The sequence below is a fragment of the Gopherus flavomarginatus genome (assembly GCF_025201925.1).
Source record: "Gopherus flavomarginatus isolate rGopFla2 chromosome 13 unlocalized genomic scaffold, rGopFla2.mat.asm SUPER_13_unloc_5, whole genome shotgun sequence".
Classification (NCBI taxonomy): domain Eukaryota; kingdom Metazoa; phylum Chordata; order Testudines; family Testudinidae; genus Gopherus; species Gopherus flavomarginatus.
The window spans coordinates 367,675-393,787 of NW_026114613.1; the positions used below are offsets into that span (position 1 = coordinate 367,675).

General features: G+C 46.5%; 1 protein-coding gene across 10 annotated transcripts in view; it reads right to left on the reverse strand.

Annotated features, from left to right (window-relative positions):
* Positions 1-26,113, reverse strand: part of LOC127041851 (gametocyte-specific factor 1-like) — a 77,282-nt gene that overhangs the window by 25,394 nt on the left and 25,775 nt on the right. Inside the window, exon 1 of one of the 10 annotated variants that reach the window (XM_050935647.1) lies at positions 6,009-6,540. The exons of 8 other annotated variants lie outside the window; for them this stretch is intronic. In XM_050935647.1, coding sequence (XP_050791604.1) covers positions 6,009-6,084 — 76 coding nt within the window. In that variant the 5' untranslated portion in view covers positions 6,085-6,540. Of the gene's footprint in view, positions 1-5,087; positions 5,312-6,008; positions 6,541-26,113 lie in introns of those variants that run through there. One more of the 10 variants, XM_050935650.1, reaches the window with a different exon arrangement.

The following is a 26,113-nucleotide window of genomic DNA, read 5'->3' on the forward strand; positions in this document are numbered from 1 at the left end:
GTGTTTGTATGAATACTGTGTGTGCCTCAGATTTCCCTATGTGTTGCACAAGTATCTAAGCAGTGGGATAAGGGTGAGAGAGCTTTGCAGATACCCCAAGAGAGAAGGTACAAGTGCCACCTAGCTACCTGGGCCCAGACAATGGTTGGGCATTCTGTACCCTGGCAAGTGATGGCTGGGGCCCATCCTCTGCAAGAGCCAGTCGGACGAATTAGAGAACAAAGAGGTGGAGGCCAGGTGACTGGTTTGCATGGGCAATAGCATACAGGATGGAGGAGGGGCAACTGGGTATGACTGAGAGTGAGCTGCTGAAAGCTGGTCAGTCTTCTGGTTTGGGATTCAGGGGGGAGAACCCAGGGCTCTGGGTCTCCTCAGGATGGACTTTGCTTTAACTTCCTGCTTTCTGTGCTAACAAGATTCTACTCTACGATTTGTTTCAGACGACTAATAAACCCTTCTGTTTTCCACTGTCGGGGGTGCATGGCCCCTTAGAGGGGCATGCAAGGTTTCCCCAGGCATAGGGGTGAGATATATGGGCTCGCGGTGCCCAGGCTCCAGCAATATCCAGGGCTGGGTGCCCTGCTCCAGCAACCCCGGCCCTGCCTGGATCGGACCCCGGCCGCCCCCCCACCGCCCCGCCCCGCCCCGCCGCGTCCCTACCTGGATCAGGTCCTGGCCTCCGCCTTCCACCCCTCCCTCCTGCGTCCGCGTTCCGCCGTTTCCCTGCCTGTTCCAAACCTGCTGTCAGAAAACAGCTTCCAGCAGAACTTGTGTGTGCTGTCCCAGGGTCCTAGCGCCTGCCAACCGCTAATGGCAAGGCAGGCTGCCCTTCTGCCCTAGCCCTGAGCCACTCCAACACCCCAAACTCTTCATTCTCAGCCAGAACCCTCATCCCCCTGCACCCTGATCCTCATCCCCAGCCAGAGCCCTCATCCCCTCGCGCCATGATCCTCATCCACAGCCAGAGCCCTCATCCCCCCGCACCCTGATCCTCATCCCCAGCCAGAGCCCTCATCCCCCGGCACCCTGAGCCTATGCCCTAGCTCTGAGCCCCCCCGCATCATGAACCCTTCATCCTCAGCCCCAACCCTCATTCCCCTGCAGCCTGATCCTCTGCCCTGGCGTGCACCACCTCCCCCTTCCTACACCCCCAGCCAAGCCTGCACCCAAACTCCATCCCAAAGCCTGCACTCCTCACCCCCTCCTGCACACCCACCCCCTGCTCCAGCCCGGAGCCTGCACCCAGCACCCAAACTCCCTCCCAGAGCCTGCACCCCTCACCACTTCCTACACCTCCACCACCAGCCCGGAGCCTGCACCAGTCACCCCTTCCTACAACCCCACCACCAGTCTGGAGCCTGCACCCAAACTCCGTCTCAAAGCCTGCAGCCCTCACCCCCTCCTGCACACCCACCCCGTGCCCTAGCCCGGAGCCTGCACCCAAACTCCTTCCCAAAGCCTGCACCCTAATCCCCAGCCCAGGACCTGCACCCCAGACCTCCCCCTGAAACTCCACCCAGAGCCTTAGGCAGGTGGAGGCAGCGTTTGAGGGGGTGGAGATGGGGGGGCGGGTTCTGGGCACCACCAAAATTTCTACAAAACTTGCCTGCCCTGTCCCCAGGTGTTCTATTCAGGTGGACTCGCTGCAGGGAGCTTAGGGCGTGAAACAGGGATGCTGAATGCTCAGAGGTCAGACCCAGGAGGAGCTGAAGCCCAGGAGGCTTGTCCTAGTGAGTGTGTGCCCCGAGGGGTAGTCACACTACAAGAGGGTCTGTCCAAGGGCCAGTCTACACAACTGCGCTGCTCTAGTGAGTGTGGTGAAAAAGCACTATGCTGACCAGAGAGCGCTCTCCCATCACCATAATTACTCCACCGCAGCAAGAAGCGGAAGTTATGAAAGCAAGAGAGTGTCCCCCACTGACTTAGGGCTGGTGTGGACAACTCAGATGGTGCATTGCTCAGAGGGGTGGCTTTTTCATACCTATGACCAACATAAATCATATCACCTTAAGTGGTAGTGTAGACAAGCCCTGAACTTCATCCAATGGTTCCAGAGCACCAAGCCTGTGTACCCATTAATAACGGGGGGGGGGGGGGGAGAGAAGGAGTCTCCAATGCATCAAGCCAGCGCCATATGCCAAGCTAGGCCTCTGAAGAGGGCAGCTCCCTTACCTGACCATGGTATAACCAGGGCTGTATATCAATCACAATTAACTCATCCAATTAACTAAAATCACAATTAAAAAATTAATCACGATTAATCGTAGTTTTAATCATTGCACTGTTACACAATAGTATACCAACTGAAGTATAAAATATTTTTGCATGTTTTCTACATTTTCAAATATATTGATTTCAATTACAACACAGAATACAAAAAGAACAGTGCTCACTATTGTTTTTATTACAAATATTTGCACTGTAAAAATGATATAGTATTTTTCAATTCACCTCATACAAGTAGTGTAGTACAATCTCTTTATTGTGAAAGTGCAACTTACAAATGTAGATGTGTTACATAACTGCACTCAAAAACAAAACAATGTAAAACTTTAGAGCCCACAAGTCCACTGAGTCCTACTTCTTGTTCAGCCAAATCGCTAAGAGAAATGTTTGTTTACATTTATGAGAGATATTGCTGCTTGCTTCTCATTTACAATGTCATCTGAAACTCAGAACAGGAGTTTGTATGGCACATTTGTAGCCAGCATCGCAAGGTATTTACATGTCACATATGCTAAGCATTCATATGACCCTTCATGCTTCAGCCACCATTCCAGAGGTCATGCTTCCATGCTGATGACACTTGTTAAAGAAATAATGCGTTAAATAATTTGAGACTGAATTCCTTGGGGGAGAATTGTTAGGTCTCCTTCTCTGTTTTACCCACATATTGCCATATATTTCATGTTCTAGCAGTCTTGGATGATGACCCAGCACATGATGTTCATTTTAAGAACACTTTCTAACTGCAGATTTGACAAAATGCAAAGAAGGTACAAATGTGAGATTTCTAAAAAATAGCTACAGCACGTGACCCAAGATTTAAGAATCTGAAGTGCCTTCGAAAATCTGAGAGGGATGAGGTGTGGAGCATGCTTTCAGAAGTATTAAAAGAACAATACTCCAATGTGTAAACTACAGAACCCAAACCACCAAAAAAGAAATTCAATCTTCAGCTGGTGGCATCTGACTTAGATTATGAAAGTAGACATGCATTGGGCCACACTGCTTTGGATCGTTATTGAGCAGAACTTGTCAGCAGCATGGACACACGTCCTCTGGAATGGTTGCTGAAGCATGAAGGGACATATGAATCTTTAGCATAGGGATCACCAAACTTTCAGAAGTGGTGTGCCAAGTCTTCATTTATTCACTCTAATTTAAGGTTTCGCATGCCAATAACACATTTTAATGTTTTTAGAAGGTCTCTTTCTATAAGTCTATAATATATAACTGAACTATTGTTGTATGTAGAGTAAATACTGTTTTTAAAATGTTTAAGAAGCTTCATTTAAAATTAAATTAAAATGCTTTCTTCCCTGGACCAGTGGCCAAGACCCGGGCAGCGTGAGTGCCATTGGAAAATCAGCTTGCGTGCCACTTTTGGCGCACGTGCCATAGGTTTCCTACCCCTGCTTTAGCGCATCTGGCCGTAAGTATCTTGCAACGCTGGCTACAACACTGCCATGTAAAAGCCTGTTCTCACTTCCAGGTGACATTGTGAACAAGAAGTGGGCAGCATTATCTCCTGCAAACGTAAACAAACTGGTTCATCTTAGCAATTGGCTGAACAAGAAGTAAGACTGACTGTACTTGTAGACTCTAAAGGTATACAATGTTTTGTTTTAGGATGCAATATTTTTGGTACATAATTCAACATTTGTAAGTTTAACTTTCGTGATAAAGAGATTGCACTATATTACTTATATTACATGAACGGAAAAATACTTTTTTTTAACAGTACAAATGTTTGTAATAAAAAAATATAAGTGGGCACTGTATAATTTGTATTCTGTGCTGTAACTGAAATCAATATATTTGAAAATATAGAAAACATCCACAAATATTTAAATAAATGGTATTCTATTACTGTTTAATCGTTTGACAGCCCTAGCACTAACAGGATATTAACCATGTTGCATCTGTAGCCAAACACATTTTGGAGCCAGCCACTGCAAATAAAGTCAATTATGAATTGTGGCATAGATAGGGCTTTAAGAACTGTCACTTTACTGGGATGATCCCCAGGAAACTGATTTAGACCGTGTCTGCACCAGACGTGACTGTAGTTTTGTAACCAGTTTGTACCCCACACAACAAATCTGATCTGCTAGTTGGATCGTCCATTTCTCCAGATGGCAGACATGCTGCAGCTGGTGGACATAGTCCACTAGGTCAATGTGGGAACCCACAAACACGGTGGAGGATTGCAAATTGACAACTTCTTGGAAGCCTTCATGCCTTGAACATTATTGATAAGAACACTGTGGCTTAGCCAGATTGCATATGGTAAATAAATAAAATGAACCACACACAGCTGAGCTACGCCCCCACTCCAGCCTTCCTGACTCACAAAGGTTGGGGTATGGTGTTGCATCTGCACCCAACATGCTGCCTAGAAGTGTTTGTCTCAGTACACCCAGTTACTCACCCAGCAACTACATATAAACCAATCAATCTCACACTCAACTTGCAAAACCTAGGTTGTTTTTTATTTTGCTGTGATATTGACCCACATCATCCTTTATTGCCTCTAAAATTTGCGCGGTTTTGAACTGCAAGAAGACTATGAATTCTTTCATTCTGGGACCCAAAATCAGGTGCAGTGAACCGCTGCTCTAATACACACATGCATATATCCACCAGACTTAATGCCTAGAGGGGAAAGTTACTTCCCTAGAAGCCACTCCCTCCTTTAACCAACTTTAAGATACTTTAATACTTTCAAAGATCTAAGCGGTCTCTCACTGTATCTTTGCAGGAACCACGACTAGAATCAGAATTGTAGGACTGGAAGGGGCCTCCAGAGGTCATCTAGTCCAGGCCTCTGCATGAATGTTACAAGCCAGCAAAGAAACACTTACCATAGTTGTCTTCTAACTCCATTTTACTGATGCTAAAAGAATGCTGACTTAAGTTTTGCTGGAGGACTCTTTGAGTCAGTCTCTGAGTGTCAATCTCCTCCTTAAAATATCCACCCTATAGACCAAAAATGAGGAGAGTCAGATTTCTATGGCCAGAAGAGACAATTATGATCATCTAGGAGTTTTCAACCTGTGATCCGCAGACCCATGGGGGTCCACAGATTATACCTGGGATTTCCAAAGGAGTCCTGCACCTCCAGTTAAAATTTTTCAAGAGTCCACAGATGAAAAAAGTTGAAAACTACTGATCTAGGCTGACCTTCTGTATAACACAAGGCATAGGACAGTCCTGAATTAATTCCTGTTTGACCTAGTGCAGATTCTTTAGAAAGGCATGCAATCTTAACTTCAAAAAATTGATGGAAAAATTACCATCTGTTGTGGCAGATTCTCCAGTGGTTAATTCCCCTCACTGTTAAAAATAAACCTTATTTCCATTCTGAATTTTTCTAGCTTCAACTTGCAAGCACTGGAAATAACTTGAAAGTTATTTCAATTTATTCATCACAGCGACTAAGGGTCAAAGATCAACCGCATGACAGCAGCCAGTAGACTTTATATCTATACTACGTATGCTTAGGACACAAGCTTATTCTTAGCCGCCCACATATAATATAGAATACAGGGAAACCCATATTCTTCTGCTCCACAGAGAAAGGTTTCCTCCAAGACGCTAAAATCCAAAGATTTTTGTCTGAAACATCCTCTTTGCTCAATACATGTAAAAGGGTTAAAAGAAACAGTTCCCAACAAAAATTAAGCCACCTATTTTGGCAGCTCAGTTATCTCTTCTTATACACGCTTTAGTGCTCTATCCTGAGCCACTCCACCTGCCTGACAGGTCAACACTTTTACACCTACCTTGTGGCTTATGATCTGCATGAAAGAAAAAAAAAGGGAAAGAGTTAGATTCTCTCCTGTCTTCACTGCAATTCATACAATTTGAATGGATCACTCATCTAAAAAATCCTTCCTCACAAGATTATAAATCTAAATAAGACAATTTAAAGGACTGCGCACACTCTAGAGACAACCTGAATCTCAGATTTGGTTGCCCACCAGAAAATATGGTTGTTGCTTTTAAAAAAAGCCAAAAAGGAGATGCCTAATAAAACTGGTACACGTGGGCCGTGGGTGTCAGCTGCGTATCCCTCTCTAAATTGTGAGCTGCAGATCTGACCCAGAACCAGTATTTCAGAGGTGCCTTTGACAAACTGGTATGGTCTGACCTAGGACACCCCAGTAAGGACACTGGTATGTCCTAACCCACCTGCCCCCGGCCCACAGGGCACTATGGGGGAAATGCACCAGTCAAAGGATGCTGCAGGGGGGGCACGGCCCACAGCCTGAGGGGTGGCGCCGTGTGAGGCTGAGGCACGGGCAGCCAAGGACCCGCACTCCGCCATTCCCGGTGGTGTGGGCCATTCCGGCTACACCGTGAGCTGGGGCGCTGGGCAACACAATCTTCCCGGCCCTGCGCAGGCTCGCAGGGCCCCGCACAGCCGGGACCAGGCGGGGCACAGCAGCCGCTGTCAGCCCAGGGACCGGCAGCAGGGCCCGAGCCCAGGCCCACCTATGCGGCATGGCTTGCCCCAATCACCCGCACCTAGCGGGAGAGAGGCGAGAAGAGCCCCCTGCCCCTCCCCAACCACCTGCACCTAGCGAGAGAGCCTCCTGCCCCTCCCCAACCACTCGCACCTAGCGAGAGAGGCGAGAAGAGCCCCTCCCCTCCCCCAATCACCCGCACCTAGCGAGATAGGCAAGAAGAGCCCCTCCCCTCCCCCAACCACCCGCACCTAGCGAGAGGTGAAAGATCCCCCCCACAACCACCCGCACCTAGCAAGAGAGAGGCGAGAAGAGCCCCCCCCTCACCACCCGCACCTAGCGAGAGGCGCGAGAAAGGCCTCCCGCCCCTCCCCCAACCACCCGCACCTAGCGAGAGAGGCGAGAAGAGCCTCCCGCCCCTCCCACAACCACCCGCACCTAGCGAGAGGCGCGAGAAGGGCCTCCCGCCCCTCCCCCAACCACCCGCACCTAGGGAGAGACGCGAGAAGAGCCCCCCCCGCCCCTCCCTCTACTCGGCCTGAGGCACCTGAAGAAAGGGGGAGAAAGCTCCCGGCCCGGACGCGCCAGCCGTTACCCACCAGGCTTGCGCCGAACCAGCGCGTGGCCTTAATGCAAAGGCGGCTCCTTCGGCTCCGGAGCAGCCAGTGGGAAACTTCTGCCCCCTCGCCGCTCTGAGACCACAGTGAGGCTCTTAGTCCCGCCCCGTCGGGCACCATAACGAGGCTGCTCAATTCACCCCTCTCAGCTGAAGAGGCGGGGCTAGGCGGGCAGGGCAGGGAGGGGAGGGCTGTGAGGGAGGTGCCTGATCACGCTGCGCTGGGGTTAGCGGCAGCACCCCCTGGGGTTGGGGTTGGAATGGAGCAGGGCGTAGTGGGAGCGCGGGGTGGCAGTGTGGCTCAGGGGCCGCGGTGGATGCTGGGACAGTGGTGGTGGAGGGACTCCAATGCAGCCTGCATGGGAGAGCAGTGCATGATGGGACCGTGCCCTGAATGGGAGCAGGGCATGCTGGGAACAGGGCTCAAGGTGGAGCAGTGTATGCTGGGACAGCAGCTGAGGGGGAAGCAGTGCACTCTGGGAGTGCAGTTTGCGGGCCAGGGAACTGTATATGTGTTGGGTTGCCAATTTTCTAATTACACAAAACCAAACACCCTAGCCCTGCCCTTTCCCTGAGACTCTGCCCCTCCAATCACTACATTCCCCCCTACCTTGGTGGCTCACTCTTCCCCATCCTTTCTCATGTTCACTCCGCTATGGCAGGGGATTGGGATGCGGGAGAGGGTGAGGGCTTTTACTAGGGTGCAGGCTCCATGTTGGGGCCAGAAATAATGGGTTTAGGGCATGGGAGAGGCCTCCAGGCTGGGGCTAAGGGGTTCAGTTTGCGGGAGGGGGCTGCATCTTGAGACAAAGGGTTGGGGTGCAGGGAGCATGAGGGCTCCAACTGGCAGTGCAGGCTCTGGGGTGGGGCCAGGGATGAGGAGGTTGGGGGCAGGAGGGGGCTCTGGGTTTGTGGGCAGTGCTCAGGGCTGGGGTTGAGGCACAGGTTTACCTCAGTTGGCTCCCAGTAAGTGGCACAGCAGGGCTAAGGCAAGCTGCCTTCCTGCCTACCTGTCCTGGCTCTGTGCTGCACCCGGAAGTAGCCACCAGAAGGTTCAGCTCTTAGGCCACTGCCAAGGTCTCTGTGCACTGCTCTCACATGCAGGCACTACCCCACCAGCTCCATTGGCCATGGTTCCCGACCAATGGGAGGGTGGAGCTGGTACTTGGAGTGGGGGCAACACACAGAGCCCCATGGCCCCCCTGTCTAGGAGCTGGACCTGCTGGTCACAGTGCAGTGCCAGGACATGTAGGGACTAGCCTGCTTTAGGCCTGCAGCACTGCCGACTGGACTTTTAACAGCCTGATTGGCAGTGCTCACTGTAGCTGCCAGGGTCTTTTTTTGACTGAGTGTTTTGGTCAAAAACTGGATGTCTGGCAACCCGCTGTATGCTGGGAGCATGGTCAAGTAGGGAGGGCTGCCCCGCTTAGACTAAGCTGCCCAGCACACGCTGGGGCCTCTGGAAGATGTCACTTCAGTACTATGACGTGCTTTTGCTCTGAAACATGACTGTCTAAAAACGGTCTCTCCTTAGCTGGCCTGCTCTCTGTGTGTATTGGAATAAGAGCTGTGACAAAAATGAGAAGGGGAAGGATTTGTTGCATTTTGATCCTCTCCACTCTGCAGAGACAGCCCAGGTACAGGAGGAAGAGCTTGGGTCTATTTTGCATCATCATTGTTATAATTTGTCTTAGCATAGTGCCCAGGAGCCCTAGTAATGAACAAGGATCTGTTGTGCAAGGCACTGTATAGTGACTAATCAAATGCAACATTAACAGAATTAATATCATATTGCCTCTATATAAATCCATAATACATCCATATCTTGAATACTGTATGCAGCTGGATTTGCCCCATCTCAAAAAAGATACATTGGAAATGGAAAAAGTGCAAAAAAAGGCAACAAAAATGATTAGGGGTATGGAACAACTTCCATATAAAGAGAGATTTATAAGACTGGGAATTTTCAGCTTGGAAAAGAGATGACTCGGGGGGGATATGATAGAGGTCTATAAAATCATGACTGATGTGAAGAAAATAAATAAGGAAGTGTTATTTAAGCCCCTAGACTCACCACCACAGCACCTCCTGCTGATGACTTCTAGGAATTAGCTTATTCCAGCTCCAGAGTGCCCTCTGCAGGCCAGTGATCCACCTTACCTGTGACCCTCCCAGTACCCCAGTGCCCCTTTTACCTGGGGTGCTGCTCCCTGGCAGTAACCCCTCACAGCCTCAGGGTCTCCCCATCCCAAGGGAACACCCACCCACTATCCCCACTTCACCTCAGTGTTTGCCTACTGCCAGTCCCCATCTAGCCCCCTGCTCACTGGGGCAGACTGCAGTGTAAGCCACTCATCGTAGGCAAAGGGGGTTCGGACCTGCTGCCCCTGCCTACCCATGGGCTGCCCCCTGCAACCCAATACCTGAGAGGCCTTATCAGGCTTCAGCCTGGGGCTTTCCTAGGCTGGAGCTCCCAGGGCCTTTCCCCAGCCCTGCTCCACTCTAGGTTCCCTTCTTGACACCTTGCAGACAAGCCCTTCTCCCTCTACAGGCAGAGGAAGACTGCCTAGGCTGCTGGCTCACAGCCTTTTATAGGGAACAGCTGGACCTGACTGGGGCATGGCCCCAGCTGAGCCTACTTTCCTCCAATCAGCCCAGGCTTCTTGCCCCTGCCACAGCCCTCTCCTGGGCTGTTTCAAGCCCTGCAGGGCAGGAGCAGGAATCACTCTGTTACACCTTCTCATAACACAAGAACTAGGGGTCACCAAATGAAATTAATGGACAGCAGGTTTAAAACAACAAAAGGAATTATTTCTTCACACAATGCACTCAACTTGTGGAATTCCTTGCCAGGGGATGTTGTGAAGGCCAAGACTATAACAAGGTTTAAAAAAGAACTGGATACATTCATGAATGGCTATTAGTCAGGATGAGCAGGGATGCAAAACCATGCTCTGAAGTGTCCCTAGCCTCTGTTTGCCAGAAGCTGGGAATGGGTGACAGGAGATGGATCATTTGATGATTATCTGTTCTGTTCAGTCCCTCTGAAGCACTGGGTATTAGCCCCTGTCAGAAGACAGGATATTGGGCTAGATGGACCATTGGTCTGATCCAGTATGGCCATTTTTATGTTCTGATTGCTCATAAACTTAATTAGTTACTACTGTGCCAACTAAGTGCATGTGTCATTGAAATTGACCTACAGAACAGTTATTACAGTCAATGATGCATGAGGAGAAAAGCCCAGGTTAACTCTTTGATCCTGGCATTACTTTGCAGGGTTAGTAGAAGAAAACCTCTGCTTGCTTGCACTGTGAGCACATTTACTATGGCATCTCAGAGAGATAATGGACATGGGCCCCCTTGATGAAATTGAGAGAGTCTCTCTTTTCAGAGTCAAAAGCACTTTGAAGACAATAGTTCCTGCAGTATGGTTCATTTGATGCAAATTAGTTGCTTTCTGCTGGCTCTGCTCGTGTCTCCTGTAGCTTTGTTTAAAGTTGCCGTGGAAAATGTAAAGTTCCCAAATGGCTGTCTGCTGGCTAATTACAACCCCTTTCATGCAGGCTGTGCATGGAGCATCTTCCCCATGTCTCCATCAGACGCATCTAAATACGACGTTCCATCTTCAGTCTGTAAGCTGCGATAATCGCAATGAAATTGTTCATACTGATCTTCGCTGACCCATAAATGTTATTTGTTTAGATCCCAAACAGATTGGAATTTCTATAGAAGGAGATATAGGGCCTCCTAAACAAACACACCAATGTCAGGCTTCATTACATTCAGTAATGGCTGTCTCAAAGCAGTGGTATCTGACTAATCTGCTCCTTTGTGCACTCGGCAAACAAGTCTGATGAGTGTTCAACAGCCCAGAAATGAGTGACATTCTCTTGGACTTTCAGTAGAGGTTAAAATATTGGACCTGATTCTGATCACAATTGTACTGGCATGATCAAGTTTAGCCCCTTTGAGCTAGATGCAGTGTCCCATTTTCATTGAGTTCCTCACTTAATTTTTAACATAAGAACGGCCATACTGGGTCAGACCAGAGGTCCACCTAGCCCAGTATCCTGTCTTCGGACAGTGGCCAATGCCAAGTGCCCCAAAGGGAATAGACAGAACAGGTAATCACCAAGTGATCCATCCCCTGTCACATTCCCCGCTTCTGGCAAACAGAGGCTAGGGACGCCGTCCCTGCCCATCCTAATAGCCACTGATGGACCTAAAGGACCTAATTAATTTTAAATTAAATTATTTTCTAGTTGCCTTTAATAAGATAAAGAAAATTCAAGGCCTGGCCCCTATGAAGCATTGGCTCAGCCAGGGTCATGTCTTGGGAATCTTCCACAGCTGTAATCACAGCACCCAAATTGCAAAGGGATTGCTGAGCATCTGCATCAGCCTCAACTGAAGCCAGAGAGGTCCAGCATTTTGAAGGTCATTGGCCATTCATTAGAATTTGACCAAGGGACAGGTATTTGGACCAATCTGTTCCCATTTGGGTGCTTTCAAGTTTGGTACCTACATCCCTATTTAGGCACTTAAATAAGTGGGCTGATTTTTCAGAGTTGCTGAAATCAGCAGGAGTCCAGTGTCTCCAAATAATCAAGCTGCTTCTCAAGGTGCCTAGATCTGGCTTTAGATACTGGACGTTAGATTCTTTGAAAGCTTTAGCCATAGTTTTTCACCCCAATGCTGGGTTTTGGCTAGTGGGTCTGCCGCGTTCAGCCCCCTTTCTTATATGTCCACTGGGGCTTCGGGTTTAGAGCACCAAATTCATGTACAGCACAGGCAGCTGGATGGCTCCCAAAACTAAGCGCAGGTAGTTGGGGCAGGATTCCCTCTTAGCATGAAACAAGCTGGAGATCACAACGGATGAAGTGGTCACAGACCCATTGGACTGGCAGCAAAGGACAAATACCCTGGAAAAGTGGTTCAGTGTTGCTGCGTGGTGTGTGATTTGCACTCTGTTAGCACCCTTGCTGTGCTTAGCACTGCCTGCACCTATAGAGATGAGGGTCCCTGCCCCAAAGAGTTTACATTCTGTGGAAAAGACCAAGAGTGGAGTGAGAGGGATAAAATATAGAGTCAAGTGTGTCTCGGCTCTTCCCCTTGGGGCCCCTACTTGGCCAGGGCTAATTCCTTGTTGTGGGGGACCTGGAAGAAGGATGTGAAGGAAAGTCGACTGGCTTTATGGATGAGTTCTTGGAGGACATTCTATGCATAAGGACAGCCTAAATCAATTGGAATATACCTATTGTACTTACATTTCAGTGTAGAGTCTATAGAGCAGTATAAACACGTCATTGCCTCTATGAAATTTTAGTTTGTACTAACTTTGCTAGTACTTTTTATGTAGTCTGTTGTAAAACTGGGCAAATATCTAGATGAGTTAATGTATCCGCTGAAAGACCTCTGTGTGCCCCTAGGGATTCGCGTCTCCCTGGTTGAGAACTATTTGGCTCCTGGCTGAGAGGAAGTGGTCACCATTGAAGGGAAGGTTGAAAGGTGACTTGAACTCAAGTACCTACACAGGGAGGAGATTTCCAATTGGCAGAATATTCCTCAATGGAGCTGACAAAGGCAGAATGAGAGCCAGTGGTTGGAAGCAGAAATTAGAGAGATTCAGACTAGAAATAAGGTGCAATTTCTTAACAGTGAGAGTAATTAACTACTGGAACAACTCACCTAGGGTCATAGTGAATTCCTCATCCCCTGAAGCCTTTAAATCAAGACTAAAAAAATATCTTTCTAAAAGATTTAAAAGTGATGGGTGTGATGCAGGAATCACTGGGTGAGGTTCTCTCTGACCTGTGCTAGGAGGTCAGACCAAATGGTCACAATGGTCCCTTGGACCTTAAAATCTATGACTGAGACTCCTCCTTGCTACCACAGTACAAATAACAAGCTTTCCTACTATTTGTATTTGCTTATACTAGGCAGCTGCCAGGTGAACCCTATCCATAAGGTGCCTCATATACACAGAGGCCAGGTGAATTAGTCCACATAGTGGCCATTAACACCTGCCAAAATTCTTAGGACCTACAACTGCCAAATTCCCAGACTGGAAACTCTCTGGGGCAGGGGCTATCTTTTTGTTCTGTGTTTGTACAGCACCTAGCACTATGGGCTCCTGATCCAGGACTGGAGCTCCTAAGCACTACAGCAATACAATCAATCATATTTGTATTTAGGTCTATTGCACTAGTGCCCAGGACTGTTAGGCTTGAAGCAGGTATCATGGAATCACCAGGCGATGCTCTGGAACTGCTCCCCACAAAGCCAAGCAGGACTTTGGGGAACCTCCTCTCCCTTGGAGCAGACTCTCTTCAGGGCAAGAAGCTCACACGGCTTCACCTCCTGGGTCTCTCCTTGGAGCATTCGGCATATGCCTCTCCATGCACTTTCCACAGCAAGTCCACCCAGGCGGGATCCTGAGGAAGCCAGAGGGTCCTGCACACACCCACTTCGCAGTCAGACGTGACTCTCAGCCAACCAGTAAAACAGAGGTTTATTAGATGACAGGAACATGGTCTAACACAGAGCTTGTAGGTACTGAGAACGGGACCTTCGGTCGGGTCTATTCTGAGGCTCAGCGAACCAGACAACCCTGTCTGCCTTCACTTCCCGTCCCCAGCCAACTCCAAACTGAAACTCCCTCCAGCCCCTCCTTCTCTGTTGAGTTCCTTTCCCGGGCCAGGAGGTCACCTGACCTCTTTGTTCTCCCAAACCTTTAGCATCCCCTTGCAGAGGTGAAGGGCCCAGGCCATTTGTTGCCAGGAGACAGAGTGTCAGCCATTTATGCATGCTGGAGACTTAAGAAATGCATAGGGGAAACTGAGGCACCAACACAGTATTCAGAGGAAACATTAAGAACAGTCCCACTTCGTCGCAGCAGGACCCCACTGTGCTAGCCCCTGTACAAAGCCAGAACAGAAAGACAGTCCATGTCCTAAAAAGCTTCCAATCTAAGGACAAGACAACAGATGGATGCTGACAGTGGAGCACAAGGAAACAATGAAACAAATATTGGTAGAGCTTTAAAAAAAATTGCCAGTTTAAAACAGCTAATCATGCATTTGTTTTGCAATTGCCAGTCTAACACAAGTGAAATTGGTTATCCTGGTTGGTTTCTGACCTTGATTTGACCTTCCAAATGCATCACACCTCAAGAGCTGGACAAATACTATGAATAAAGAACTGGCCTTGACATAAAGAGATTTGTTCTCTGCTGTTCTGCATTTAGACTCTGATATATATTGCAATTCAATAAAACCTAAAGCTGGAGAAAAGAAACCTGACAGTTCTGTGTCAAAATAAAATTAGAGGGCCCACTGCCCTATGCATGGTAATCTTCCTCTTTTTGCATCAGTGGGTTTCAAAATATTCAATCTCGCTCCATGACACCTGCTGCTCCAGTAATTTCAAAATACAAATGATAAACAAGTGCTAAGACTTTCAAGAAGAATCATGTTTAAATATGGAACTAGGACTCTGCTTAAATTTAGTACATCATCAGGACTTTTCTTTCTGCCACATGGTGGGAGTGTTTGTCCAGTGATTACAGCACAGTGCCAGGCCACTCAGCATGACTACGGCCTCATGAGGCGTTTGTGTTAAAAACACACCTGGACTTTCTGTATGTCTCCCCTTCTGTCAAATGGGACACTAAGTCTCCTGTACCACTCTGGGACAACGGTGGGCCATTCACTAGAGTCTGAAGAATGTTCAGATCCTTGGAGGAAAGGTATGAAACAAAGGCAAAGAGAACACTGAGGTGGCACATGATACATCTTCAAATATGTGAAAGGTTGATGGTGATCAATGATTCTCCATGTCCCCCAAGGGCAAGACAAGATGTAATGAGCTTAGTTTGCAACAGGGGAAACTGAGGTTGGAAAAAACTCTGAGCATAAGGCTAGTTAAGCACTGAAACAGGTTACCTAGGGAAATGATCATTGGAGGGTTTTAAAAACAGGTTAGACAATCACCTCTCAGGGATGATTTAGGTGTATTTAATCCTGCCTCTGCATGGGAGAAGGACTAGATGACCTCTTGAGGTCCCTTCCAGCCCTACATTTCTATGATTAGATTTGTCAAGCTGTCTGGAGTGGCTCACAGACAGGGTAATAACTTTCTCTTATCAAGAGAAGTTGGTCCAATAAAAGATCTTACCTCACCCACCTTGTCTCTCTTCCGATCTTGGGCAGACTGTGAAGAAGCAGGGCACAAACCCAGACTGGTTGTGTGTTCTAGACTGAGATTTCACCAACCAAGTATCCCATGTGAAATCCTCAGCCGCTACAACAGCCTTCACGTGACAGTCCCCTGAGGGACTCAGGTCTATCTTGTCATCCAGGCAAACTTGCCTTTGTCATAGGTGGGTCCTCACACCAAAAAAAATCACAATATTCAGGTTACTCCCAGTCCCAAAAGACCAGTCACTTACCCCAGGTCAACTGAATTTCCAATTCTTTATCAAAGAATGTTTGTAGCCAATCCTATAAAAATGTGTTAAAGATTTATTAGTTAAGAAAAAGAAATGAGAGTTATTTTCAGGCTTAAGGCAGGTAAACATATACGAGTTACAGTCTTAGGTTCTAAAGGTCACAAAGCCTGCGTATTATAGAAGCTTCTGTGTATCCTTTAGGGCTAACTGAAGCTAAACAGCTGGGAACCTCTTGCTTATGTTTAGAAGTCTTTATGTCTCCAAGTTCAAACAGCATAGAGATAAAGTTCCTTCTGGTCAGGCATTTTTATTCCCTTTCCCCACAGTTCAAACTAATGTGACAAGTGTTTGTGCATATCTCCTCTTCATGGATGTAAGAGGAACAATCAACCAAGTTTTGTCCACAGGTGTTCCATAATGGCTTGTCTGATGGCTGTTGGATTGGAGATGACACCTCTTGTGGTAAACTAGTATCTCACACTTTGTAATCTTCTCTCCTGACTGAGGGTTTCCAGTTTCATAGCAAACACTTTCATAGTTACAGAGCAAATACTTACATATTACCTTATAACATGGGATACAGATAAGTGAAATTAGTGCAAGCAGCAACTTACAAGCATTTCATACAGTCCGAACACTAAACACATGTCTATAAACCTAATACCTATTTTAGGAATACTAACACAGATAAGCCAGACTGGTTTCCAGCTGTGCATTTTATGCTTAGGAACCTTGGAATGAGCTGGCACCTGGTTTGCCAGCATCACAAGAATGTAGTGCTTTGGGTCAGAGAGTGTCTCTTTGTAGTGTTTGTACAGCCCCTGGCACAGCAGAGGGAGAGATAGCTTAGTGCAGGGATGGGCAACCTATGGCACGTGTGCCGAAGGTGGCACACAAGCTGATTTTCAGAGGCACTCACACTGCCTGGATCCTGGACACCGGTCCGGGGGTCTCTGCATTTTAATTTAATTTTAAATGAAGCTTCTTAAACATTTTTAAATCATTGTTTACTTTACATACAACAATAGTTTAGTTATATATTATAGACTTATAGAAAGAAATCTTCTAAAAATGTTAAAATGTATCACTGGCACATGAAACCTTAAATTAGAGTGAATAAATGAAGACTTGGCGCACCACTTCTAAAAAGTTGCTGACCCCTAGCTTAGTGGTTTGTGCATTAGTGTATTAAACCTAGCATTACAAGTTCAATCCTTCAGATGGCCATTTAGGGATCTGGGACAAAGATTAGGGATTGGTCCTGCTTTGAGCAGTGGGTTGGATTAGATAACCTCCTGAGGTCCCTTCCAACCCTGATATTCTATGATGAGGGGTCCTAGGTACTACAAATAAATGGTTTTTTTTTCCAGAGGAGAAAAAAAAATTGAAAAGGGAAAGATCATACTTCCTCCAGTTTAAGTTCTTTACCTCCTTCCTTTCCCCCCCTTTTTTTTCCAGTGGAGAAAAAGGAGAAAATAGAGAGCGGGAGGAAGGAAAACAAGAATTAAAAAAAAAATCTAGCTTTGTCAGGTTTCAAAAACCAAAATGGAAAATACAATTAAAAATGGAACAAAAATTGGGAAATTTTAAAACTAAACCAGTGACTGTCAAGAAGCTGTCAAAATGTGACATTTTCCCACAAAAACCACCATTTTTTGGTGGGAACCTTTTTCTAATAAAAGATGTCATACACATACCCATCTCTTGCTCCAGTGCCATACACTTCCCACAAGGAGACAAACCCTGGTGAAAACTGGGGCTTAGGTTGTAGATGGGGGATTTTTTTGGTGAGCATCAGAGGGGGAATCTTCATATTTTATATGAAGGTTCCATAATAGTACCCTCAGTGGTGGGCTCAGTACCAGGGTTCTTGGATGAAATGCCCCAGCCTGTGTTATCCAGAGGTCAGACTAGATGACATAAACCGGGTCCCTTCTGTCTTTAAAATCTGTGAAGGGGAGTGGGGGGCTGGGTCAGCTCTGAAATCCCACTTCCTCTGCCTAGCTGAGCGCTCCCTATGACTGTTCTTCGCAGGGGTGCTTGAGAGGCTTCAAGGCCTTTGCCTTGCCATAAGCTTCCAGCTGAAGGAGGCTGTGCTTGTCTCATACATCTTTGCACATCCCACTTCTGGGCAGTTCCTACGCTCAATTTACACTGGGTGAGGATCCGCCCCTTAAAAGGAGCATTAGAGGCCTGGCTTGTAGCTGCCTTCACAGAGCTTTTGATGCCAGTCACTTCATACGATTTCTCCGCCTCTACTTATATTTATACCTGCTTACTGTATTTTCCACTCCATGCATCTCATGAAGTGGGTTATAGCCCAGAACAGCTAATGCCCAAATAAATGTGTTAGTCTCTAAGGCGCCACAAGGACTCCTCGTTCTTTTTACAGATACAGACTAACACGGCTACAACTCTGAAATCTGCCTCTACTGTTTTTTTTCTTAAATGCTGCCTTTCCCTACCTCGTTTTGAGACAGGCTCATTTCCTTGAGGCCTGTTCTGTCTGAGAACTGCCCTGTTGATGACAGTAGTGCCTAAGGTGCTGTACACACACAGGAGAGCTCACGCTCTAATCAGACCAGACAGACACAGTGTGGGGAAGGGGTAGAATGCACAAGGCGATGGGAGCAAATGGCATGTTAGTGCCAGGCTGTTTTTTCTCCTGGGAGGGGGAGTTACTGAGGAGAAGAGCAGCTCCCTGGAAAGGACAGGGCAGAAGAGAAGAGGGTAGGCTGAGGAAGGGGAAGGACAGCCGTGGAGTGCAGCTGAGGTGAACAGAGTGGGGAGGTGGGTGGAAGCATTTGGAGCAAACAGCCAATCAGCACAATGCGAAGGGTCCTTGCTTAGTTGCCTCGGCCCCTACTGGCTACCACCTCACTGCAATTTGAGGCATTTGTGATAGTGCTGAACATAGTAAAAACCAAAAGATTGAGCTAGAGAAGAGCCTGCTGCAGGGTGTGGCCAAGTGAGAATTTTCAGTTATATTTTCATGAATGGGGGCAGGGCAAGGACTTACTTGAGTAGGAGTTGCTACCCAGTGGGTACAGAAGGGTCAAAATGCTCCTGCTGGAGAGCAGGAGACATACGGTGCTTGGGTCACAAGTGCCTGGAGTGACATGAATAGATTAAGGACTGGCTGAAACCCAGACAGACAATAGGATGCCCCAGGGACCTGTGGCAGGTGGAACATGTAAGCTCAGCGTGAGCTGCAAGAGGAAGACAATGGAAAAGGGCTGACAGCAGGCTAGGATCTAAGCTGGCCTTGGAGAGAGACGCTAGTTGGCACAGGGAACTGACAAAGGGACACAGAGAGAGGAGCTTGGCTAGGTACCACCATGACAGCAGCCCCTCTGAATTCTGACCTGTCTTTACCACTGCTTCGCTGTGCTACCATAAGGCCTTCCTGCTGTTGTGTTCCAGGGGGTTAATAAGCTCTAACCTCTTTTGAAAAGGCTGCCTGGTGTTACTACAAGCATATGCTGAGGTGCAATGATCCCTGCCAAGGGCAAAGTCTGAGCAGGAGTCTATCTCACTTGGATTCCTTGGGCAGAGCTCATGGTGTGAAGCAGGCGTGCTGGAGCCCAGATGCTCAGTCTGAGGCACTGAGGCCACAGAACTTACCTTTGAGGAAGAGTGGGAGCTTGTGACCTTTTCTTGGTGTTATCTGGACCAGTGATCTGCTAGGTCACTCCAGTCCTTGACTCTGGGAGCCAGCCTTATCCTGCTCTGCTGTGAGAACCCCCACTCCGGGGCTGTTCAGGCACAGCCTCTGGCATGTAAGCTGCTCCTTGGATTATGCAACCGAATGGCACTAGCCAATATGTCTGGTCCTAGACACAACCCTAGGATCCTCCGTCTTGCAGTGTCCAGTTATGCCTGCTGGACACTGCAAGCTTATAGGAGTTTGTCAATTTAACAAAGAAATTGATATGTACCAGGCTTGTTCTCCCAAGGGGAGTCTCTGACATGCTTCAAATCAAATGCACTGCTTCAAGTAGAATAAACAAACAGATTTATTTACAAAGATAGATTTTAAGTGATTATAAGTCAAAACATAAGTCAGATTTGGTCAAATGAAATAAAAGCAAAATGCATTCTAAACCGATCCCACTTTCAATCTCCTTACAAACTTAGATGCAACTCACCACAGGCTGGCTGGTTGCCCTTTCAGCCAGGCTTTCCTCTTTGAACAGTGCTTCAGTCGCTTAGTGGTGATGTCTGTAGATGTAGTTGGAATAGACAGGAAGAGCATGGCAAATGTCTCTCCTTTTTATCATATTTCTTCCCTCTTCACTTTGTTTCCCCATCCCCTTCAGAGTCAGGTGAGCATTACCTCAGCGCTGTGCCAAACTGACCAAAGGAAGAGCGGTGACTCACTTGAAAGTCCAACAGATCCTTTGTTGCTGCCTAGGCCAGTGTCCTCCGTTCCTGTGAGGCTGGGCTGGGTTTGTCCCATACATGCCTTGATGAGGTATGAACTGCCCCTCTGCTCTTGGGGAGTTTTTGCCTGGGCTTGTTTTAAGCCACGAGGACACATTTTCAGCCTCAAAACTATATACATGAAATTACAACCTATAACAATTACTATAACATTACCATAGCAAGAATGCTCAGTATATCATGAGCCTTCTGAAGACACACAACATGACAAACTTTGCATTAGATACCACAGAATCATATTAAAAGGATGAAAGTGGGACTGTAGGGTGTTCCCACAAGGTACAGAACATCACAGTCCCCTTTGGGTCAGGCACACGGAGGGGTTCCCTAGTGCATAGCACATGGTTCCAAGGATCTGACATAGGGGAAGCTAAGTAATCCGCTAAAGGAACAGTGATAGTGTGGAGAAGAATCAAATTAGATGAAACTGCAATACTCTCCCATTCACTTGAGATGCCAAAGCAAGATTGCACCGCTCTGCCCAGCCAGGGCTGCTTTTACAGCCAGTTTCCTTCCCTGTTTATGTAAGATCTGCCCCCTCAAGAGGGAGCCCTGTGATGCTGATCATTGCTAGAGGAACCCACCCTTTTGACAGGCTAGAATTTTACCTATAGCTAAAGCAACAGAAGAGTGATTTTTGGTCCAGTTTGCAAGGCCTTACATGCAAGGTGGTGAGTCAAGAGACAAGCTTTCCCCAGCAGAAGTTGGTCCAGTAAGAGAGATCACCTCATCCATCTTCTCTCTAATATCCTAGGATCAACATGGCTACAACACTGCACTCAACTTCATGGCATCTGTTTGGAGAGAGCACAATTTCTGAATGCAATTGGGAGGGGAGGAGCATGCGCACACAACCCCTGCCATGGGGGAAGAAGTAAGGACTCCAGCATGGAAGGGATATTGGGGACTCTGATATGGGGTACACACAGCCCCTGCCACAAGTGGAGCTTTAGGGAGTCGCTTAAGTGCAGGGGTATGAGAGGACGACGCAGAGCTGGTAGGGGAAGAAGTTGGAGCACCCAAGGAGTCCCTGCTGTTCACAATGAACTCAGCCTACAGAAGCTATGATGCATGCAACCCTCCAGTAGTAGCTCTCACACAAATGGACAGCAGCTTGTGACAAATGCACCTTGTACTGGGGTAGACTATGCTGCATGCAGCCCAGTTAATAGATCCACTGTCTTGGTGCAGGGAAGTGGGAGCAAGGAACACTTTACCTGTAAGAGGCTTTAGCACAGTTTGGACACCATCATCCAAAAGTTAGAGCCTCTGCAGGGTTGCAACTAGCTTCAAAGGAAGAAAGCAAGTCACTGTTAAAGGATATTGGACAATATGTTCAGAAGACTGAAAATACAGGCTAAGCTGGGCCCCTTCAAACAACATTGATTTTACTACAGCCAAATGCAAGGATCAGTCATTTCAGAACAAGGAATGCAGGCCATACCTACCGAATGGGGGACTGGGTCCTGGACAGCACTGGCTGAAGAGGATTTACAGGTCTTAGATGAAAAGAAGTAACTTGTGAACTCCCATTGTGATGCTACAGCTGAGAGGACTAATATAATCTATGTCTGTTTAAAAAAAGGGAATAGTGAGGTAATTTTACCTCTTTAACTAGCCTTGGTGAGACAGATATGGGAATATTGCATCCAGTACAGCCAGCTAGCTTTTTTAAAAAAACTTAAATTAGGGTTGTCAAGCAATTAAAAAAATTAGTCAAACAATAAGAGAATATCATTTATTTGAATATTTGTGGATGTTTTCTACATTTTCATATTTATACACAATACAATATGTACAGTGCTCACTATATTTTTTATTACAAATATTTGCACTGTAAAAAACAAAAATAACAGTATTTTTCAATTCACCCAATACAAGTACTGGAGTGCAATCTCTTTCTCATGAAAGTTGAACTTACAAATGTAGAATTATATACCAAAAAACTGCATTAAAAATAAAACAATGTAAAACTTTAGAGCTTACAAGTCCACCCAGTCCTACTACTTGTTCAGCCAATCGCTCAGACAAATTTGTTTACATTTGCAGAATATAATGCAGTCTGCATCTTGCTTACAATGTCACCTGAAAGCAAGAACAGGCCTTTGCATGGCACTGTTGTTATAGCCAGCGCCACAAAATATTTACATGCCAGATGTGCTAAAGAGTCATATGTCCCTTGATGCTTCAACCACCATTCCAGAGGACATGCATCCAGGCTGATGATGGGTTCTGCTCAATAATGATCCAAAGCACAGCGGATCGATACATATTCATTTTCATCATCTGAGTCAGAGTCCAACAGCGGAAGGTTGATTTTCTTTTTTGGTGGTTTGGGTTCTGTAGTTTCCACATCAGAGTGTTGCTCTTTTCAGACTTTTGAAAGCATGCTCCATACCTCACCCCTCTCAAATTTTGGACGGAACTTCAGATTCTTATATCTTGGGTCGAGTGCTGTAGCTATCTTTAGATATTTCACATTGGTATCTTCTTTGTCTTTTGTCGAATTTGCAGTGAAAGTGTTCTTAAAATGAACAACATGTGCTGGGTCATCATCTGAGACTGCTATAAAATGAAATATACGGCAGAATGTGGGCCAAAAAACAGAGCAGGTGACATACAGTTCTCCCCCAAGGAGTTCAGTCATGAATTTAATTAATACATTATTTTTTTAACGAGTGTCATCAGCATGGAAGCATGTCCTCTGGAACGATGGCCTAAGCATGAAGGGGCATATGAATCTTTAGTGCATCTGGCCTGTAAATATAAAACCATAGAATATTAGGTTGGAAGAGACCTCAGGAGGTCATCTAGTCCAATCCGCTGCTCAAAGCAGGACCAACACCAGTATCTTGTGATGCCAGCTACAACAGTACCATGCAAATGCCTGTTCTCACTTTCAGGTGACATTGTAAATAAGAAGCAGGCAGCATTATTTTCTGCAAATGTAAACATACTCGTTTGTCTGAGCGATTAGCTGAACAAGCAGTAGGACTGAGTGGACTTGTAGGGTCTAAAGTTTTTCATTGTTTTGTTTTTGAATGCAGTTATGCAACAAAAAACCCATTACATTTGTAAGTTGCACTTTCATGATAAAGAGGTTGCAGTACAGTACCTGTATGAGTTGAATGGAAAAATACTATTTTTTCATCATTTTTACAGTGCAAATATTGTAATAAAAATAATAGAGTGAGTGCTGTACACTTTGCATTGTGTTGTAATTGAAATGAATATATTGGAAAGTGTAGAAAAACAAAGAAAATATTTAATAAGTTTCAATTGGTATTCTATTGTTTAACAGTGCGATTAATCACAATTAATTGTTTTGAGTTAGTCGTGAGTTAACTGAAATTAATCCACAGCCCTAATTTAAATAAGTGTTGAAAAATGGAGGAGGGTGCAGAAAAGAGCTACAGAAATGGTTCAAGGGCTGGAGAAGATGCCTTGCAGTGAGACCTAGGGAGCTCACCTGTTCAGCTTATCAACACGAGCTTATCAGCATACCTCGCCTGGTGTCTCAGATCCTGGGATCTAAAGGGCTCTTCAATCTAGGAGAGAAAGTTAGAGCAAGAGGCAGTAGCTGAAGGTGAAAGTAAACAGATTCAAATTAGAAATAAGGCACATTTCTCACAGTGGTGATGATTACTCCTTGGAATAAACTCCCATGGGAAGGGGATGGATGCTCCTTCTCGTGGGGGGGGGTCTTCAAATCCAGGCTGGAGGCCTTTTGTAAGATGCTTAATCAAACAGGTTACTAGGCTTCATATGGGGGTAACAGTGAAACTCCTGGCCTGTGATAACTAGGTCAGGCTATATGGGCCCACTAGATCTTAAGAGGCATAAGAATGGCCATACTGGGTCAGACCAATGATCCATCTATCCCAGTATCCTGTCTTCTGACAGTGGCCAAAGCCAAATGTCCCAGAGGGAATGAACAGAACAGGTAATCAAGTGATCCATCCTGTCATCCATTTCCAGTGTCTGGCAAACAAAGACTAGAGATGCCATCTCTGCCCAGCCAGGCTAATAGTCATTGATGGAACTATCCTCCATGAACTTATCTAGTTCTTTTGAACCCTGTTATAGTCTTGGCCTTCACAACATTCTCTGGCAAGGAGTTCCACAGGTTGACTGTGCGTTGTGTGAAGAAATAATTCCTTTTGTTTGTTTTAAACCTGCTGCCTAGTAATTTCACTTGGTTACCCCTAGTTCTTGTGTTATGAGAAGGAATAAATAATACTCACTTATTCACTTTCTCCTCACCAGTCATCATTTTATAGACCTCTATCATATCCCCCCTTAGTCATCTCTTTTCCTGAAAAATCCCAGTCTTTTTAATCGCTCCTCAAAGGCAATGAAGGGCTCATTCCATCCAAGCCACCTCTGTTGGGAAGGAAGAGTAGATGGGAAATGCACCTTTCAGAAGGGTTAATGTGGCACTGGGGCACCTGTCAGGCCATTGACCTGGTCTCTTCTGGGAGCAGAGAACTCAATACACTTTTGATACAAAGGGAGGTTTTATTTCTCAGTCTGGACACTAAGAACATGTTTAAAATGGCTATTGGGGAAATCTACAAGTTTAAAAGCTTCAACTTCTTCTCCAGGCTGCTCTTTCCCATAGCAAGAGCCTCACAGACAGCCTGCAGAGAGAGCAAGAGAGAGAGAGAGTCAGAAATTATGACAGACTACAGGCAGGGGAAGGTACTACATTTATAAACAGCAGGTCCTGCTGTAATGTCACATGCCATGATCGAGTTATGTCAAGGTTACAGAAGACGAAGACCATGTTTTCAGAGTTAGAAGCCAAGGCATCAAATTGAAGGGCTGAGCCACTGGCTATACCAGTACAGTTAAAGGGATGCACCGTAGTGTTGAGGCAGTTATGCTGGTATAAGAATGCTAGTCCTGGGATACTATTCCTATACGAGAAGGTGAATAAACTCTACTGATATAAACATGTAGAACTACATCCACTCTAGGGGTGGTACTGGGGACTACAGTGCTAAAAAGTCACACCCCTCACTGATCTAACTGCCCCAGGACAAGATCTGTACATGCACCAAGCCTTAGGGTCACTTGCTGCTTATACAAGAGGGCACTATTTTAGTGTGCACTATATAGCCCCAGAGAAACAGTGCTGGGTTAACAAGAGAGCTTTTCCATCGACATAGCTACCGTCTTCCAGGGAGGTGGGTTAGCTACGCCTGCCCATTGCCACAATAGTGTCTTCACTAAAGCACTACAACTGTAGCACTGCAAGTGAAGACAAGCCCTAAGCCATGAGAAGGACCAAGGAGCCCCCCATGATCTCAGTTACAAGGGTAGAAGCTACAAGAAGCTCCACGATGCCTGTGCAATTGCTAATGGACTTTCACAGACTCTGGCCCTGCCATCCGACATTTTGGATCCTGATAGACCCAAAGGAACAGAAATTGAGTTGGGCTTCCTCCTTCATGCACAGGGGGAGAAGGTAACAGGAACAGAGCAATGTATTTCTAACAGGATTGCTGCCTCCAAAGCATTTGCTTCTGGCATGGCCAGCTTCAGTTTCCCTGTCCTCAGGGCTCCTCAGTGGTTTCACAGAGGCTCTCACAGCCTGTTATGCCCTTACTGAGGCTGACTTAGCACAAACGGCTTCAAAACAGAGTCCTCCAAGTCCCCATCAAGAGTGTGGCGAGCTCTCAGGATCTCTCTTTCCTCTGAACCCTGGAGGTCTGGGACCCATGGCTCTTCCCCTTGTTCCAGCTGGGAGATCACATCACATTGGAAAACTAGAAACTCTGTTCAGATGAAAGAAAACAAAGGAGTTCAGCTGATTTCATAAAACTTGGTCATAAAAAAACATTCTATTAATTTAACTTCAGTGTTTAGTGTGACCTGGTGGGCCAGGGGCAGTTCTCACTGAAAATA